The following is an 18,918-nucleotide window of genomic DNA, read 5'->3' on the forward strand; positions in this document are numbered from 1 at the left end:
CCTTAAGCACAAATGCAGGTAGTGAGTCCAAACAGTCTAATCTTCTCAGCATTTAAACACACTTGTCTCTTCTGTAATCTTACCAGCAATCAATCTGTATTTAACTCTCTAACAAACTGTCGTACAATAGCCGGCGAAAAATATTTACTGAGGAGCAAACTTTAATTTTCGAGCTTTATACTTTTCCTTCAACGGTGACGCATTTTTCTTTCTTAGGTTTTATAAGTGTTTTTATGTGCTTGTTCCCGCAGTGAAGTGTGTTTAACAGGGCTGGTGCTGCATTTCCAAGCACCACATGACCCCCATCCTACAAGGCTATCGTCTGAGAGTGTAATCGAGCACAGACGGGACAGTGGACAGGTCCAAATTCAACAAATCTGACCTCACAAACACAATGGTAGAACTCAAGTCCAGCTGGGCGACAAGACCTCAGCCCTCAAAAACACAATGATATGGCCCAGGACCAGATGTGAGACATGCTGTCTGTCAAACCCTAAAGTGTGTGTGCAACGTGTATGTATAATGTGTAGGAGAATATAATTGAAATCTAAATGGTTTGTGATGTAACATAAGATCACCAGGTTGAGCTCTTATCAATCTTCTCACCAGTTTCCGCTCAACCTACTGGCCATTTAGAGTGTCGCCGTTGTTTATCTTTGTGAATTTTGGATGGATTTTCACCATCGCAGGAAAGCAACAAGGAAAGTTCTCAGAGGAAATGAGAAATTACTGGAGAAGAAAGTTCACACTTACACAAACCGCTGGCATCTTGACGTCTGTACCTCCACGCAAAACAAAAGAAGGGTCTCTAAACAGATGACTCATGGGAAAAAAAAAAGAAAAAACCGTACAAAGAGAACACCTAAGGCTTTGTCATTTAAAGGCAGTAGGTCATGAAAACACAAAGAGAAATGATGGGGACTCACATATGAGCACAAATATGTATGGAGTTATGTTTGCACGCTAAACAAACTAGTGTTTAGAAACAAGTGCATCTCTGTCTTTAAGCATAAGCCTTGTGCCATTGAGGTCTTAGTGTTGTGCTATGTCATGGGACTCAGCACTGCCCTCAGGTCATGTTGTATCTGTGAAGGGCATCGCTGATACCATCGCTTTAAACCCGCTGTGAAAGCCTCCTTTCTGTGCACATGAAACTATGTATGACACAGACGATTCATGTGATTAAAATAGTGAAAGAGAAAAAGGACACAGACACACAATGAGCTAAACAGTATTAACATTTTGACAGGATACTAGAGGGTTTAAGAACAGAAGAGCAGAACAGAATACAATAGAATTTCTTAAAATGTATGTTTGATGGTGTCTCTACATACTGGAAATATAATTTGTTTTAATCAAATACAAAGATTTTAATTACTGTCACCAGTATTTCTGTGTAATTTATAGCAGTTTCTTGAATTTAACAAAAATGAATGCAGTGTTAGGTACCTTTAATTTTATTCTTTACCCAAGTATGTTTTACAAGTTGAATTAATTGAAATGTTACCAGGCTAAGAGCTAACAGCAGCTAACTTCAACTATTTCAGTGATGTATGAGCAGTTAATATTAGCCAGCAAGCTAACAGAAGCTAACTGCAGTGACTTTGCTAGAAAGCTAAAGGTAGCCATCAGCTGCTAATATTTGGCAAAAAAAATAAAAAAAAATAACAGCAGCTGACATTAGTTATCAAAGAAACACAAACTAACAGGCTAACAAACTGACGTGCAAACTTGAGCTGTGAAAATAACAGCATCTGAGATTAGCTGAAGTAAGAACAGCAAACGTTAGCTCATGAGCTAAACATTAGCAGCATCTAGCTAATATTAGCTAGCAAGGTAACAAAAGACCTGACAATTTAGTCTGAGTCAAAGGGGAAATGATGAAAAATAACTGAAGGTATTTTAAAACCCTTAAAGATTCTTGGTTAAGGCTCCAGTTTTGATTAACCCTCTAACTACAAAATATAGCATCTATGTACTATGTAAAATAGAAAAGAATAGCATTGAAAGTGTTCACAGAATGCTTATAAAGAATATAATATAATATAATATAATATAATATAATATAATATAATATAATATAATATAATGTACAGGCTGGGGAAGCAAAATTTACAATGAACATTTAGTTGTTTTTTCTCAGCAGGCACTACGTCAATTGTTTTGAAACCAAACATATATTGATGTCATAATCATACCTAACACTATTATCCATACTTTTTCAGAAACTTTTGCCCATATGAGTAATCAGGAAAGCAAACATCAAAGAGTGTGTGATTTGCTGAATGCACTCGTCACACCAAAGGAGATTTCAAAAATAGTCGGAGTGTCCATAAAGACAGTTTATAATGTAAAGAAGAGAATGACTATGAGCAAAACTATTACGAGAAAGTCTAGAAGATACTATTAAAGAAGAATGGGAGAAGTTGTCACCCGAATATTTGAGGAACACTTGCGCAAGTTTCAGGAAGCGTGTGAAGGCAGTTATTGAGAAAGAAGGAGGACACATAGAATAAAAATATTTTCTATTATGTCAATTTTCTTGTGGCAAATAAATTCTCATGACTTTCAATAAACTAATTGGTCATACACTGTTTTTCAATCCCTGCCTCAAAGTATTGTAAATTTTGCTTCCCCACCCTTTAATATAATATAATATAATATAATGTAATGTAATATAATATAATATAATATAATATAATATAATATAATATAATATAATATAATACAGTATAATATAATATAATATAATATAATGCCACACTGAAGAAGTTAAAAAAAAACAAACAACTTTGTATTTTCTATAAAGAGGCTTGGTAGGTGAATTGAAAAAGATATTTGGTGCATCACATACTTCAGTCTTTCCATTTGCTGTTCTTACATTGAATTCCATCCTGTAAAAGACTCAGAATAATTACTTTAAGTGTCTGTGGCTCCAAGCAGAAATCAGCTGGTTAAAGGATGCCCCATGTCAGCTTCAACAGATTATTTATATCAGGTTGAAGATGGCTGCATTCTCTGACCTAAGTGTTTTTGGATGTGAGAGGCCTTTATGATCTTTAACAGCTGAGGTAAAGTGAATCAGAAGTTAATCATTCTGTCTATGAGACCAAACCCTTCTTATTCCCCTATACCTTCCTGTGGTTATCAACAGCAAGTTAGAGTAAGCCTTAGATTTGGTGTTGAACTTGAACAGATCTGATTATTACAGATTTCTTTGTGTTGTGAGTATTGGTAGACCAGCGGGGGATTTTAACTGTGGAATTATTTCACTCGTGTACATATCTGAGTTAGGTTACATATGCTTCATTTGAGTATTAACATTTTATGTAACTTCGTGACAGCTTTAACTACTTTCCAGATTTTCTCCTGTCCTGTGAATATCATTTATCTCCATACAAGTTCATTGTGGATGTTTGTGATGTGTTCATATATTCTCCTGCTTCTTACGCTAAATAATTTTTTTGGGGGGTGAGAAAAGCTCAAAACAAAGCTGCTTTTCTGTGCTCATGACAAGTTTGATATTTTAGACTTATAGATTATGATGCATTATTGTAACTTGAACTGCACTAAAGTATAGAAAGTAGTTCATATCAGCCCTACATTAAACCTTTTGAGCAGTAAAATAAAACATACACATTCATACAAGAATAATCACATATAGCTAATAAGACCTACTGACCAGGACCTTTTTACTGCACAGTGACTACTTCAATGTTTTATTTTTAAGTGCACATTGCTGTTTAGACTCACATACTTAACTTAAGGGTATGAATGCAGAGGTAACAAAGTAATTCTACAATGCGGTAAAAGTCATAATGAAGACCATTTTTCCATTTGCTTCACTGATAAATGAGCTGCAGTCTGCACCCTTGTATCTTGTCTCTGTCATAGAGTACATTATGGTTGATTCTGCTTTCTAACAGTCATTTCCATTCAAACTGCAGCTATTCCTGCTGAGCATTTGCACTGAGAAGCAAGGTTATAATAGTTTTGGGTTTTTCATTATAGTTTAGTTTTATTTAGTTTTGACTTTTTTTTCTCCAATTCAGTTAGTTTTAATTCGTTTTTAGAGCAGGTTTGCTAGTTTTTATTAGTTTTAGTTTTTTTCTAAATGCTTAGTTTTAGTTTAGTTTTAGTTTTTTCATTATCTTTTATCTTCTTCGCCGTCGTATTCAAATAAATCCCAGACAGGACCCTGCTGCTTTCTCCCAACTTTAGTCTCCATGTTTCCAGGTAGAGTGGGGACCAGAAGACGACTGGAAACCACAAGCGATGGACCGTGAAGTACTGTAGGGTGCTGCTAGCTAAAATTGCTAGAGCGAAAGAAATCGCTTTCGTATCAATCCGACATTGACAAAAATGAAAACGAAGGGAATTTTATCCATAATTTTTATACGTTTTAGTTAGTTTTGTAAACACACAATACAGTTTTAGTTAGTAATTTTTTCTTTTAATTTTAGTTTTTATTTATTTCAGTTAACAAAAATGTTTTTACAATTCTTGTTTTCGTCATTTCGTTAGTTTTCGTTAACGATAATAACCTTGCTGAGAAGATGAAAATAGACTGACCATGTTCTTCAGTAGAGACATGATGTAGCCAGAAGGCAAGAAGCACAGTGGCTGATAACAGAACACAAAACTAGTTTGTAAGTAGCATCAAGTGTGCATGACTTTTCATAACTTTGTTTAAAAAAAGCTTTATTTTGAGTAGAAATATGCTCCTCTTAAAAAGTGTTTTTCCTGAGGGAGTGGATGGATGTTCATTGTGTGCAGGCCAAATTAAACGTCCTCCCTTCCAGCATGTGTCAGAGTCACATAATGCATATTGTTAAGTATAGATGTGTACATGTATCACATTGATAAGGTCGTTAGAAGAGTAAGATTTCAGTTACTTCCTGTCTTTCAAAGGCTCTGTGAGCAGGAAGCGCGTGGCACCATCGCGCCGTAGGCAGATCGCCGCACGATATGTTTGTTAGCGTGTTAACGTTCTGATTAACGGCCAGTTGGTGCTCTGCTTTGGTGTTCTAATCTGACCTCACGCCTCACTGCACGTGCTCAATAGGGTCCGCACCCTACATCATGACATCATGTCTTTGTGTGAAATCCCAGTGCCATTCACGAGCCCACCGTAGGGCTTAGCATGCAAGCGTCCACTATACCAACACACAGCTCTTTAAAGGGAGTCCCCTGGTCCCCCAGCTCAGTGGATACACCCTGATGCCTCAACAGAGATCTGAACATGGCCGCTGCCCTCCGAACCGTCCAGGGCCCGAGAGGAGAGGAGCGGAGAGGGAGGATTTGGGCTTTCTGTTGGGGACATTTTTAAGAGTATAAGAAGATATCACTTCTCCTGGACACATGGAGACTAGTTGCAGCTATCCAAAGAGCTAATGCACACACTGATTTCCCAGGATGCCTTATCATTCAGAGAGAAACAATAGCAAATGATTTGGGGACATTTAACATGGAAAGATAGAGCCTCACTCTGGTTTTTGTTTTCTGAGATTACATTATCCATTTGTGAAAAGTTGTGGGATCAGAGGTGCTCAGTGTGGAACCAGCAGATCAGGGAGCAGACATCAGGAGGTGGGCTTTGTAGTTCACCAGCCCAGTGATGTCACTTAGGACCACGTTCCCTATTGGCCGAGAGACAGTGAGGGCTGGACAAAACGGGATGGGAAGAGTGAAGATATAGCCATAAATGGAGTGATGACTTTTACTCAGTATTTCATTATTTTGACGACAGTTTAAAAAGCGATAAGGGGCCTTGTGTGGGATGTTGTGACCTTTGACCTCAAATGAAGATCAATAAAGTGACAAAAAAAAAAAAAATTATACGTTTTTAATAAGTTCTAAATTATTTTCTGTGGATAAACTGGGACTAATTCGATTTTTTTGTTTGTTAACTGTACTGGTTCACATGTTTCTGATTTTTACTGAATCTAGTTTTAGATATTACAATATTTTCAATAAATAATTAAATCTAAATGTTTAGGGTGAAGGCATTCTTTATCAATCTGTGTAAATTCCAGCTTTGGTCTTACATTAATTTCTGCTCTTTTTGTCTGTTAAAGTAAAAGGTAAACTCTCTTAAAGGTGGAGTAAATTATATAACAATTACATCAATTACATTTATTATTATTATTCGCAGAAATTGAAGAAAACCTCATAGTTCAAACTTCTTCTCCATGTGGGACATAATTGTTGCTCCTGAAGATACTCCATGAAGCTATTGTGAACCTGGAAATGAGTTGGATAAGTATAAATAAACAGTTTCTGACCCCATGTAATTGTTTTGTTCCTTCCTTTAATTTGGTCCATCAGCGTTTTAGTGGAAGAGCAAGTTTTCAACAGTTTAGATAAAAGACAAACAAAAGCGTACTTTAAATAAACTTCTCAAAAAGTCCAAGTGTAGGCTATTATCAGGGAATTAAATGTTAGCAGTAAGAAATAACAAAGTCTAACATCCATCAGATACACAATTTTCACATAATAGTTTGGTTTTTCCACCCATATTCGAAGATATGTATATGTTAAAAACATATTCAACTGCTAATAAACTGGAACTGGAAACATTATGAAGATATTTAATGGTTTATGTGACAAGAAAATTGTATTTATCCACTGTGTAACTCACTTTCAGCAACATTTGCACCACAGGTAATAAAAAGCAGCCTTTTTAAAACACCCTTTCAAACATTTTTAAGGTTTTACATGTAGGAAAATTGGTACTCTACATATATGTTTTCATGGATATACTGAAAAATAAATGTAATCTCATATTTAGTTCAAAATGCAGAACATGTCTGTGATTATTTAACATGCAGTCCCTACATTAGTCCTGTCAATGTTTTGATTGCTAAGAAAATAGTTATAATTTGGATAGATATAAAATAGAAATAATCTTAAAGTTTTACAGCAACATGAGCAAAATACAAATATAAGCTAAAAATAAGTTTATTCAATTATTATAAGATAAGTTAAAGTTGCATAAGAATAATAATGTTCATATATTTGCACATAATGAAAAATAACCACAGGCTATTTGCAGTATTAAAGGTACTAATTGTATTTGACAGTTTATCTCCCACTGGGATGTAAAAATAAGATTAGATCAGATACTAAACAAGTTCCTTTGGGCACTTTGGTAGCTTTTCCTCTGTCAAACATCTGCTGCATGATTCAGAGATCAAAGATCGCTGCCGAATGTTTTTCTTCCATGCCGGGAAAGTTTGACTAACCTCTCCATTAGCGGCATTTCAGTGTGCCTATTCACTCAGTAGTTGACATTCTTTACATTCCAGCTAAGTGACACAGAAATGATCATAGAAACACATGAGCACAAAAACATATCGATCAATTTCGTGATGATCTATACCAATTAAAAAAAGAATGAAATGACTGAAAATTAAGCATCAATGTGCAAAAACTGACTGAGAGTAGTAATGTTAAGATGTATACAATCAGTCATAGTTGGCCACAGATTAATAATACAATAAATAGTAGCAATAATGAAGTAACACAATGCATAAACCCGACTTATATGTTTCACACAGAGAATAAAATGAGAAAGAAGCCCTGCAGCTCCTTTTAAAAAATGAAAATGGCATTCTAAGTAGTAAATATAGTCATAATCTGTCATTTTATCTTATTTGAATCATCACTCATGGCTTAAATTGCTCTACCGCTGCTTATTCTGAACAGCTGTATAATCAACAAAGTGCAGCGTTCTTCCACGAGGACATAAACTCTCCTTCCTCTGAGCCTGAGCTGATAGTTTGTCACTGACCGGCCTCACTGCTCTAATGTTTGGCATGGCATTATAGCTGGCGGCACATCAGCTGCCATTGCTTTTTCTTCCACCGTGTCTGTGTTTTTACATACAGTATATATGTGTGAGGATGTTGCACGCATGGAGCTGGACTGCAGTACTGTGGACCCGGTGCCCTGGCCGTACAGTGTCCATGCTGGTGTGGGAGCCTGAGGCCTGCTCCCATACATCCCTGCTCTGGCTCTGTTGATCCTATTGTCTCCTGCGTCACCACACGTCGCCCGGCAAATAAAGGCCGTCTGGCTCCAAGCTTAAATATTGCAGCAAACTAAAAACCAACCATCAGAGCCGATTCATTCACATCTGCTCAGTGGGGCGACAAGGACAGGGCTTTAGGTGGGAAAGAGGGCAGAAAAAAGTTCACTTTTCCCTGCCGGGTGCCAAGAGAACGGGACAGGACTCAACTTCGCCGGAGCCGCAGCTGTGGCAAGTTGCCCATTTGATTACATTTATCCTATATCATACCTTACAGAAGAGGGGACGTAGGGTATTAGCTAGGGATATCTTTATATTAAGCTTTTTATCAGGTGTTGTGGTGTGGACTTTTTTGAGCTAGGGGGAACATTTTTTGATTCGTTAGTTTCACACAGTTCATAATTTTCACAATGAGAATAAGCAGCCTTTAAGCAAAACCAAAGTCTTGCTAAAGGTTTTTATTTAATATATGACTCATTATGTAGTTTTTTCTTCAACTTGTTATGGAAGCAAAAAGGAGTCGAACACAAGGTTTTAACGTTCGATGTTTGAAATCATTCAGGGTTGATTTAATACATAGCATAAAATTATTGGGCTTAGTTTTAATTTTTATGAAGTTCCAGTGTTTCTACATTTCTTACTTTTGGTATTCTCTATTCCCCTCCCTCTGTCCGTCCTGACTACCCCACCCTCCCTATCTGGCTGCACCCTGTGTGTCCCTCCCTACCCCACCCTTCATTCTGCAGTGCTACGGACCGATCATGGGTGACTGGAGCTTTCTGGGTAATATTTTAGAGGAAGTTAACGAGCACTCTACGGTGATCGGCCGGGTGTGGCTCACGGTGCTCTTCATCTTCCGTATCCTCATCCTGGGCACTGCTGCGGAGTTTGTGTGGGGTGATGAGCAGTCAGACTACGTCTGCAACACGCAGCAGCCTGGATGTGAGAATGTGTGCTACGACGAGGCCTTCCCTATCTCCCACATCCGACTGTGGGTGCTGCAGATCATCTTTGTGTCCACGCCATCGCTGGTGTACGTGGGCCATGCTGTGCACCACGTCCACATGGAGGAGAAACGCAAGGAACGTGAGGAGGCAGAACTTAGTCGGCAGCAGGAGCTGAGTGAGGAACGTCTCCCTCTGGCACCCGACCAGGGAAGTGTCCGCACCACTAAGGAGACCAGCACGAAAGGAAGCAAGAAGTTCAGGCTGGAGGGCACCCTGCTGAGGACCTACATCTGCCACATCATCTTCAAGACACTGTTCGAGGTGGGCTTCGTGGTGGGCCAGTACTTCCTTTATGGCTTCCGCATCCTGCCGCTGTACAAATGCAGCCGCTGGCCCTGCCCCAACACGGTGGACTGCTTTGTGTCCCGGCCCACGGAGAAGACGGTCTTCATTATCTTCATGCTGGCTGTGGCCTGCGTCTCTCTCTTCCTCAACTTTGTGGAGATCAGTCATTTGGGCCTGAAGAAGATTCGCTTTGTGTTTCGCAAGCCAGCTCCGGCCCCTGCCCAAGGTGAGGGGTCGGCCCCGTTGCCACCCCAAGGCAAGAGCCTACCCCCCTTGGCTGTGCCTTCCCTGCCGAGAGCAAAAGGTTACAGGCTGCTGGAGGAGGAGAAAGCTCCTCCAGTGACACACCTCTACCCACTGGCTGAGGTGGGCATGGAGGCTGGCAGAGGAGCCCCACCCTTCCAGGCGCTCGAGGAGAAGGCAGAGGAGGTGCTACCCATGGAGGACATCTCTAAGGTGTACGATGAGACTCTTCCCTCCTACGCCCAGACCACTGAGACAGCAGGGGTGACATTACATGAGGAAGAGCCTGAGGTGGTGCAGCCGGCAGAGGTGGAAGCAGAGAAAGTGGAGGAGGTTGTTGATGAGGATGTGGAGGTGGAAGAGGCAGTGAATGGGGAGGGGGTAACCCCAGCCGAGGCAGGGACGGAGGCTACGGATACGATAGAAGACACCAGACCATTGAGCCGACTGAGCAAAGCCAGTAGCAGGGCCAGGTCAGACGATCTCACTGTATGAACCTGTGAGAGTGAGCAGAAGTACACCTGCACACACCAAAATGTTAACAAAAAACAGAGAGAGCACACACACACCTAAGTTAACGCACACTCTTGAACAGGCAGGTCAAAACCAAGTGGATGAACAGCAAAATCAACAGGGATAGATTAAAAACCATTAAGGCAACGGCAAAAACTCCAAATAAATCTGAGTGTTTGTGATAAAAATTAAATACCATAAAAAGTAGAGGTTAAAGAGGGGAGGAATAGGTTTTTTTATAAAGCGTGTTCTTATATTTAAATAACTGTGGAAAGGACACATGCAGGGGGGGGAAATGTTTTTACTTGATGAAAATTCATGTTCATTTTTGGAAACATCTTTTTCTATTGAAAGAGTTTTAATCATATACAATGGAGGATTAGACATTTTTACATGGGGTTTGAGTAGATAGGGGAAAGAGAGTTATAATATACTTGTGTGTCTGCAAATCAGTAATTTCGCTGTAGCTAGGCACTGACTTTCATTCCCATTCAGACAGCAGCATACTGCAAATGCACCATGTGGCTGCAAGGGAAGCGGGTGAGAGGGCTCTCGCATAGACACACGCCTAAGTGCTGGTACATATGTAGGTATACAGCTCTTTGAAAAGAAGGAAACTGCATTTTCAGGTTGAGAAGAGCATACCTTTTTGCACATTCAGAGGTTTAGACTCTGTGCAAGGCCTTTAACCCTCATAACACCTCATCTATGCATCCATTTACACAGGATTCTTTCAAGTGAAGAGAGATGTGCATCAGTTTCAGAGCATTTCTCTCCTTTTCATGTTTATATACCAGATAGCACAGCCAGAGCTGAGTAGTGAGGAAAAAGAAAAAAAAAGACCACATGTTGAATGTCTTTTTCAATGTGATTCTGCATCTCGACAGTTTAGATTTGCTTATGTTTTGTAGCCTTTAAGTAGACCTGTGCACTGTGATATTAGTTGTCTGTGAAAGAGAGCAGGGCTCATTTTGCCCTATCAGAGAATGGACTATAGTAGCGACCTCAGGCCAAATCCTCTCTTTTCGTGCTGTACAAACAGGCGTCCGGGCGATAAAGATCATGCAGCATCAGCACAAAGTATTGTTCGAGCTGAGACAATAAAAGAAACCGCACTCATCAATGAAAACAAGCATCCTTGACCGGGCTGTGAAAAATTCTTTCTACTTGATTTTATTCGACTATAGTGATACTTGCCCTGCAAGAGAACACAATAGTTGTGACATGCTTACAAATTTAGTGAGAAAAAGAACAACTATGGGCGACTCCCACTGTACATAATGCCCCATCTCATGTCGAATAATGTACATAATGTGCATAACAGCTGTTCTTATAGTTATTTCACTGTTTAGAAAAAAAATTACACAAGTTATAATTTTCATTAAAAGAAAATAAAATAATTTCACAAAGCCAAATACAGAAAAAAACAGAAAAAAATGCATGCTGCAGTGCCAGGTATTAATGCAAAGCAAAATAGGTCCTTTGCATGTCATTCTTCAGCATTTTCAACTTTAAAGTTTGCCTTAGGTTTATCGCAATTCCTCCTCTTACATTCTCGGGCTTTGTTTATTCAAACAGCTGCCACTGTATGATTTCCTGTGCCTTATCTGTAAATGTAAATTCTTAAATGTTGTAAGATTGTAGCAAGTGATTGTATCGCTCTGGGACTTATGTGAACATTATGTTTTATTAGCTATTTTTTAAATCTAAAAAAAATTGAGTAACATTTCTGTATGCAACCCCTCAACACACACAGAACCACTGCACGCACACGCACACGCGCACACACACACACACACACACGCACGCACGCACGCACGCACACACGCACGCACACACACACACACACACACAGGCCAACATGAATCAGGTCTGTACGATGCAGCTCAGAGAGTTAAACACAGATTTGTAATTTCATAATGTTAAGAAAATATTGGTCAAAGAAGTTGCATGTTTGCAGACATGGACAGACTCACATAGTGCAGACATACATTTACAAATGTGCCTATGTGTGCACAAACACCTCACAGTGTTGGTTTTGGGGGTATGATCAAATGGCTCTAGAGAAACTCTGAGAGAGAAGGCAGCTTTGACCCCTTTGTGACCCCCAGCCATCCTTTTGCCTCCCATAATCCAATGCTGTGGAGCCTAAATCAAAGAAAGCCTTCAATGAATCACTGATTTGTTAACATGTTAATGAATATGACAGTGTTACAATGAAAGCATGACTCTGATCCTTGTGTACATCTATGAAGTGATTTGATTGATAACGTATGACTTTTTTGTATTTTAAGACTGTTGCAGCGCCTATATGTTTGTAAGAAGACATGATTAATCTTTGGAAAGAAAAAAAAAACTTTTTACTAACTTGTAGTCTTCTTTGCTGATAGATGTGTGGCAGTATCTTTTTTGGAATGTGAACCAACGCAATAAAAAGTCACACGTGGTCAAGAAGTGTTGTGTCAGTGTTTCTGTGCATGCACACATACAGACATACACACATATACAGTAAATACAATGAAATAATACTATTCTCAGAAGTGACTTGGCCAAACTTGGTGAGTGCCGTACTTGAGTAACATTCTGTTCTGAAGTACTTTAAAATTTAACAGCAGAAATGCAATGAAAAATATTGTAGAAGAATCAGAACAAAAACAAGACAAGCAGTAAATGAATAAAATTAACATGTTTGATGAATTAATTAATCAGGAGCTTCAAGAAATCTAATATATAAAGTGACTATATAATAAAACATTCACGGCATTTGACAGAAGACGTCAACAAAATATATATTAATACAAAAGTAGATTCCAAAGGTTAAGAAGATCAGGTAAAATATTTCATTACAACTCTGCTTTAAATTGTGAAAACGGCAAAACATTTAACATGGTCATGAATTTTCAACTATAACGATAAATAGCAGATACTGGATTTGAGTTTGCTTTTACATTTCACTCCAAAATATTTCACCTCCAATGTATCCACATAAAAGTACTGGGCATTTAATTAGTAAAACCTTCAATTTAGCATGTTAAATAAAAGATGTAAAAGACATAACAACAGAAAAACAACACAAAAGACCTGACAAGACATGACGAAATGACAATAAAAGACAGAAACTAGAGATGAACCCTGATAGCCAATAGAAAGTGAAACCCATTTGTTTGCCCAGTGACAAGTAACAAATCATGAAAGCAGGCACCTCAAAAGAAGAAAACCTAAATGTCTGAGACATAGTGTTTCAACAAAATCATTATAATAAACTCTAGGGTTATGCATTTGTTCTAAATAACATAACGCAGGTCATTTTATTTAGATGTTTCTGATGTTTGTTCGTGGAAACAGTTCATTACAATATGCTGTAAATACTGTAAACTGTCCCACATAAGTCCATAATGTGGGACAGATCCCACTTCACTCAAGCAACAAATATAAGGGTTGTGCGATAATGCTCTGTGATTTAGAAGCAAATGACATTAAATTACTGAGGACATCTGCATTTATATGAATGGTTTCAGGGGGTTTTGTGGTTGATATAAATGGAATGTCTCTGTCCTTCTCATATCCATGGTGATTTAACCTTCCTCTTGTGTTAGGGTTGGCACCGACCCATTTTAGGTTTTAATTGCATAAAAGAACCACATAACGTTTGTTTATTGCATCAAGGCTTTTTGACTTTGTCAGGAATCTCTGTTCCAACAAAATAATATTAAAAAAAATAATAATAAATTCACAGAATTATGAAACGCTCTGTTTGAAATTGTGACCTTTGTGTTGTTAGGGTCAGTTTGGACCCAGTTATAAAAATAAGATCATAAAGTAATAATGAAGTGCACTGTCAGCCAACACACTGACAGCCAGCTCCTCTAACAATCATGTGAGCTTTTGGGGATTCTCATTTTTCCCTGTTATCCTGTACCTGTATACATTACCTGCACAAAAACAAAACAAGCACGGACGGGCATGTCCAGACATGTGAGGTCAGTTCAGGATAGAGTTGGTGACTTGCAGAGTGCACATCGAGGGGTACACTGCCAAAAACAAAAAAAAAAAGGCCCAGAGGTCCACACCAAAAATAGCAAAACCAATATTTTCATAGATAAGGAAGCCTAACAAGGTAACCGAAAGATGAGGAACACATTGGATGATAGATCATTGTTTTAATTGTATTTTACAGCTGATTTAAGACATGGGTCAAAACCAAACTGATGGAAGCAGAAAGCAAACACAAGAGGAAGGTTCAGAAAATCCATTCGATCATTCTATGGATATTATTGATTAAATAAATAGAATGAACCAGGAAGATGTCAATAATGGTGACGATTTAGTGAATTAGAAACTTTTTCACTTTTCACAGCAGGGTTGTGAATGTTAAACTGCAGTTAAACCTGATGTTTCTGCATAAAATATGACATTTTAAAGGTGGGATGCGAGGTGTTTTTCTAGAGCATTTTTTACTATATTTCTTAAAATCCCCTTCACACCCCGATTACAACCAGTTAATTAAATGCTCTAACACAAAATTGAAAAAATTTAGTCACCTGTGGAATGAACAAGATTGAAAAAACACCATCCAATTATTTTAAGCGCCCAATTGAAATGATTGAACGGTGATATGTCTATCAAACTCAACTGCCATTTGTCCCTCCCCCCTCTGCGCATACCCCTCTTCATGTATGAATCATGCGTCCTCGGAGGCTTGGAGCGATTGCTCAGGAAATGAAGCCAGAGCCAGAGCTTGGCTATAATAGCTATATTAGAATGGAAAATTCACTGGCAAACTGTTTTGTCACTAACATCAGTCACTAGGAAATGTAACGTTAGCCAGCTAGGTATGAACTGGGGCTGTTCTGTAAGAGTGGGGGTGTTGGAGGAGACTGAATGAGGTATGCATGGATTGGGGCCGGAGCCAGGGCCGGAGCCTGAGCTGGAGCCGGAGCCAGAGCCGGCGTTCTGTCGAGTTGAGCTGCTCTGTCGAAGTAAGCTACCAGTAGCTTATATCCACAGGGAGGTCTATCGATTGATGCTACCCCGTCAAAACATGCTACCTTATGTTTCGACACGTCTATTTGAAAATGAAATAATACTTCTACTGTAGAAAAACACCATTATTTACTTATTCTTATGAATATGGGTAAAGGTAGCTCATTTAGACAGGCTTATGACTTATAAATAAGACAGGTCAGACACGCAGGTCATGTAGATTCTCCTTGCACCTCTGTTCCATACCTATAAGCCTTCACAAATGTAAAAACTGTAAAACACACAACAAAACATATTTTTTGTAAAAGCCACAGACACTTTTATACATGTACACCCACACAAGTTAGAGATTTGCATATGACAAATGACAAATAAGAAAGACTGGGGAACTAGGTATGTAGGTATTTGTGCAGTAAGGCATTTCTTTGGTTTTCCAAACCTAGCCTACTCGTCCTCAGCGTGTATGGAATCATAACGCAATTAACACAAGCGTGGGTAGTTAAGGGAACTGTTAACAAAGATTTAGTCAGTTAAATGGTAGGCTACCATTGTTGTTGTTCGTTCAACTAACTTAATAATCTAAACACCATTAACACCGAGGTGACACACGTACTTAACGCTAATATCATACGATGAGAACTTCCTTATGCTATTATCATCTCACTTCAGTATTCTACCTCTATCCTTCGTGCACATGTAATTGCTTACAGGAATTGTTAACATAGATTTAGTCAGTTAAATGGTCGGCTACCATTATTGGCGTCTGTTGAACTAACTTAAACAATAATCTAAACGCCGTTAACACCCACCTGACCCACGCACTTAACGCTAATATCATACAATGAGAACTTCCTTACGCTATTATCATTTCACGTCAATATTCTACGTCCATCTTTCGTGCACATGCACATAATTACTTCCATGCTTACTGGTCAAAAGGCACTATAAAAGAAATACACTTACAAATATGACTCACTTCTGCCTGGGGTAGCACAAATCGATGGGCATTTAAACTGTGAAAACGCTTAGGGGTCATGCACATGCTCAGTAGCGCTAGGTAGCTCAACTCGACAGGTAGGGTGGCTCGACAGGACACCGGGGCCGGGCGAATTGTTGCTGTACAGTGCTCATGAACCCTTAGGAACAAGCATTGCACGTGCCAGTACTCTGGAGGCGTGGCTTTAGGTGGATGTCTGAAGAAAGGGGTTTGAACTTTTGAATTGAGTGTTTTCTAAATGTAGCTTGCTCAAACCATTTTTCTAAGATCTCCTACCCCACCTTTAAGATACTTAGCGGATATATTCCCTGATATTATCATTATTATTACTTTTGTAGTGTTTCTACGATACAGTAACAGTAAACAGACCCAGGTTAACATTTTTTGTTTATTTATATGCATGTTGTATAACGTGCATGGATCAGCTGGTGACCTTGTCTGTCCCAGATCAGCTTTCACCTGGTCTGTCTTGGGTCAGATGGTGACCTGGTCTGTCCTGGGTCAGATGGTGACCTGGTCTGTCTTTATGTGTCCCTGGGGGGCATGTAAATATGTAGGTTACAGATGTAAGGTTCTTGTTTAAACCACCCATAAAACCAGTTTAGAAGAGCTTCACCATTACTGGGATTTGCCCCTGGGAGGAACAAAGGGGCTCAACTTGATTACTATAACAACAAAACTTACACCTTTGGAAATTTGCATATTTTACATGTTTTTGGATTGTTTCCATTTAAGAACAGCAGGACCATAGAAACACAACACAAATCACTTTTCTTGGCAGTTATGATGAACTCTCCATCAGGACTAAAACATGTTAAAATTAGAGGTAATTATGCCTTCATGATTTCATACCAGACAGACAGTGCTTAGGTGCAGTAATTCATCATTTCTTTGCATGTTTCTTTTTACGTTTCCTGAAAAACCTCATAATTAAAGGTTTTAAGCAATGCAACTGAATCCCCACTGAGGGGCAGTGTTGTAAAACCTAATGCCATGGTTCCTGTCTGTCTCTGTTACTGTAATACTGAATCTAATAAATGATCAGACATGTACTTAAGATGTGCAAATCATTTATCACTACATTCATTAAAAAATAATTAGACTTCTGGTCTCTTCAGTGTATCATTTAGCTTTTGTTTTAGAGTATTTGGTGTTTGTTGGATGTTTGGGACAGAGTCAGCCTGAATTCAAATGTCTAGAGAATCACCCAAAACATGTAGCCATACCATATGTTGAACCACAGATTATTGTCATGAAATATTCTCTCTGGCATCAATAAATGGGCAGTTCATTCATAACAGGGGGAGTGTATGTGTGTTAATGGAGAAAAAAACATCTATTGTCATGTCGTATTTCACCTAAAGCATGAAAATATGAAATCTAAAGATTTTTTTATTAAAACTGAAACCAAAGTCAATTTTAGAAGAGGTCAGATTTGACCCAAAAAATTTGCAGAACCTGTACACAAGTATTTGTAAAATGAAAAATTGGGTCATTTTATTATAATCATTCAATTTCAGACAAAAAAAAAAAATAAAAAATTCAGGATGTTTTTACTGCTTTCATATGTCAAACTATATAAAGGTGAGGTGGAAATGCTCATATTACTGTCTATATTGACATTGTTGCTGTTCTACTAAGACTTCAACAATCTAAGAGGCACAATAAACATTAAAAAAAGAAGTGACTGTAACTGAATTAGGGAAGTTAAAACATTTCCCATGAGGCTGATAAAGACCAAGACTTGGGTCAAGCTGTGGGTTACTGGGGTAACGTGTTAGTAGATAGTTTTTCTCCACATGGCAGTGTGGAAACCACAGAGTCACATGAGGGGTATTTACTATATTGGCTGCAGCAAAAACAGAGTGAAAAATGCAGAAGCACTACGGCAACACTTTGAGAAATGAACAGGCTCTCATTTTCAAGAGATTAGATTAGTTTGGCCTTCTGAGACCCAGGAGAATACAAATTTCAAACATTTTTTTATATGAAAAAAATTGTCTAGACTGAAAACAGCATGACACCGATGCATTTTTTCAGATACATTTTCTCTTTTTTTTTCTTTGAATGTCCTTTGCAGTGTTTTGTTGTTTTTTTTTTCTTAAGACAAACCTGTGGAACTCTTGTCCACAAACATGGACCAAAAGAAAACACATAGTTGGGTCTTAGAAGTTAGAGCACTACTGTTTCAAGAGAAAACTAAAGAAGCTATATGCAAATACTTCTACTTTAAAATATTACTCAAAAAAAGTATTATTACAGTGTTCAGAATAAACGGCTATGTTCAGAGATATGAACTGAATTAATTCACCCCCATAAGTTGTTGTGAGATTGTAAATGACCACTAGAGGGAGTAGTGAATCCTTCCAATGTTCCATGATGGTGACGAAAACTAACACCAAGAAGAAGATGGGAACTGTTAAATAACAACTTTATGTCTTAAAATTGATAGAAAAAAGAAATAGTGTTGTTATTTTCACCACTGGACACAGATCTAAATGAAGAGAAAGCAGTTTGATGCTGAAATTGCAGTGTTTCCATTTATTATGAAGCTTATGAAGGTACAAAATTCTGATGTTAAATTGTTATATTCGCTGCTGTTTGTTGATCCACAGTTTGGAATAAACGTTGACAGTTCTGATATTGTTTGGCAGATTCAAAATGGATTTTTAGCAATCCATCAGCTATCAATACCTATTGATGACACAGCAGTGATGTGTGGCTCCAATTATCCCTTTAAACCCTAAGCCTAAAATGGTCGGCCTAGACTTTTTTTCTTATTTTAACAATAAAAAGGTTAGAAAATGTGCTGTGACTTTGGTCATTTTTCCACAGCACTTTTTCCCCTCAGATCTTTCAAA

At 38.3% G+C, this 18,918-nt stretch overlaps 1 protein-coding gene across 1 annotated transcript; it reads left to right on the top strand.

Annotated features, from left to right (window-relative positions):
- The first annotated feature begins 8,790 nt into the window (after positions 1 to 8,790).
- Positions 8,791 to 10,486, top strand: LOC115411926 (gap junction alpha-8 protein-like). Its single transcript, XM_030124219.1, has one exon. The coding sequence runs from the start codon at positions 8,791 to 8,793 to the stop codon at positions 10,057 to 10,059; it is 1,269 nt and encodes a 422-aa protein (XP_029980079.1). The 3' UTR covers positions 10,060 to 10,486.
- Positions 10,487 to 18,918: the final 8,432 nt, after the last annotated feature.

The sequence above is a fragment of the Sphaeramia orbicularis genome, chromosome 21, assembly GCF_902148855.1.
Source record: "Sphaeramia orbicularis chromosome 21, fSphaOr1.1, whole genome shotgun sequence".
Classification (NCBI taxonomy): domain Eukaryota; kingdom Metazoa; phylum Chordata; class Actinopteri; order Kurtiformes; family Apogonidae; genus Sphaeramia; species Sphaeramia orbicularis.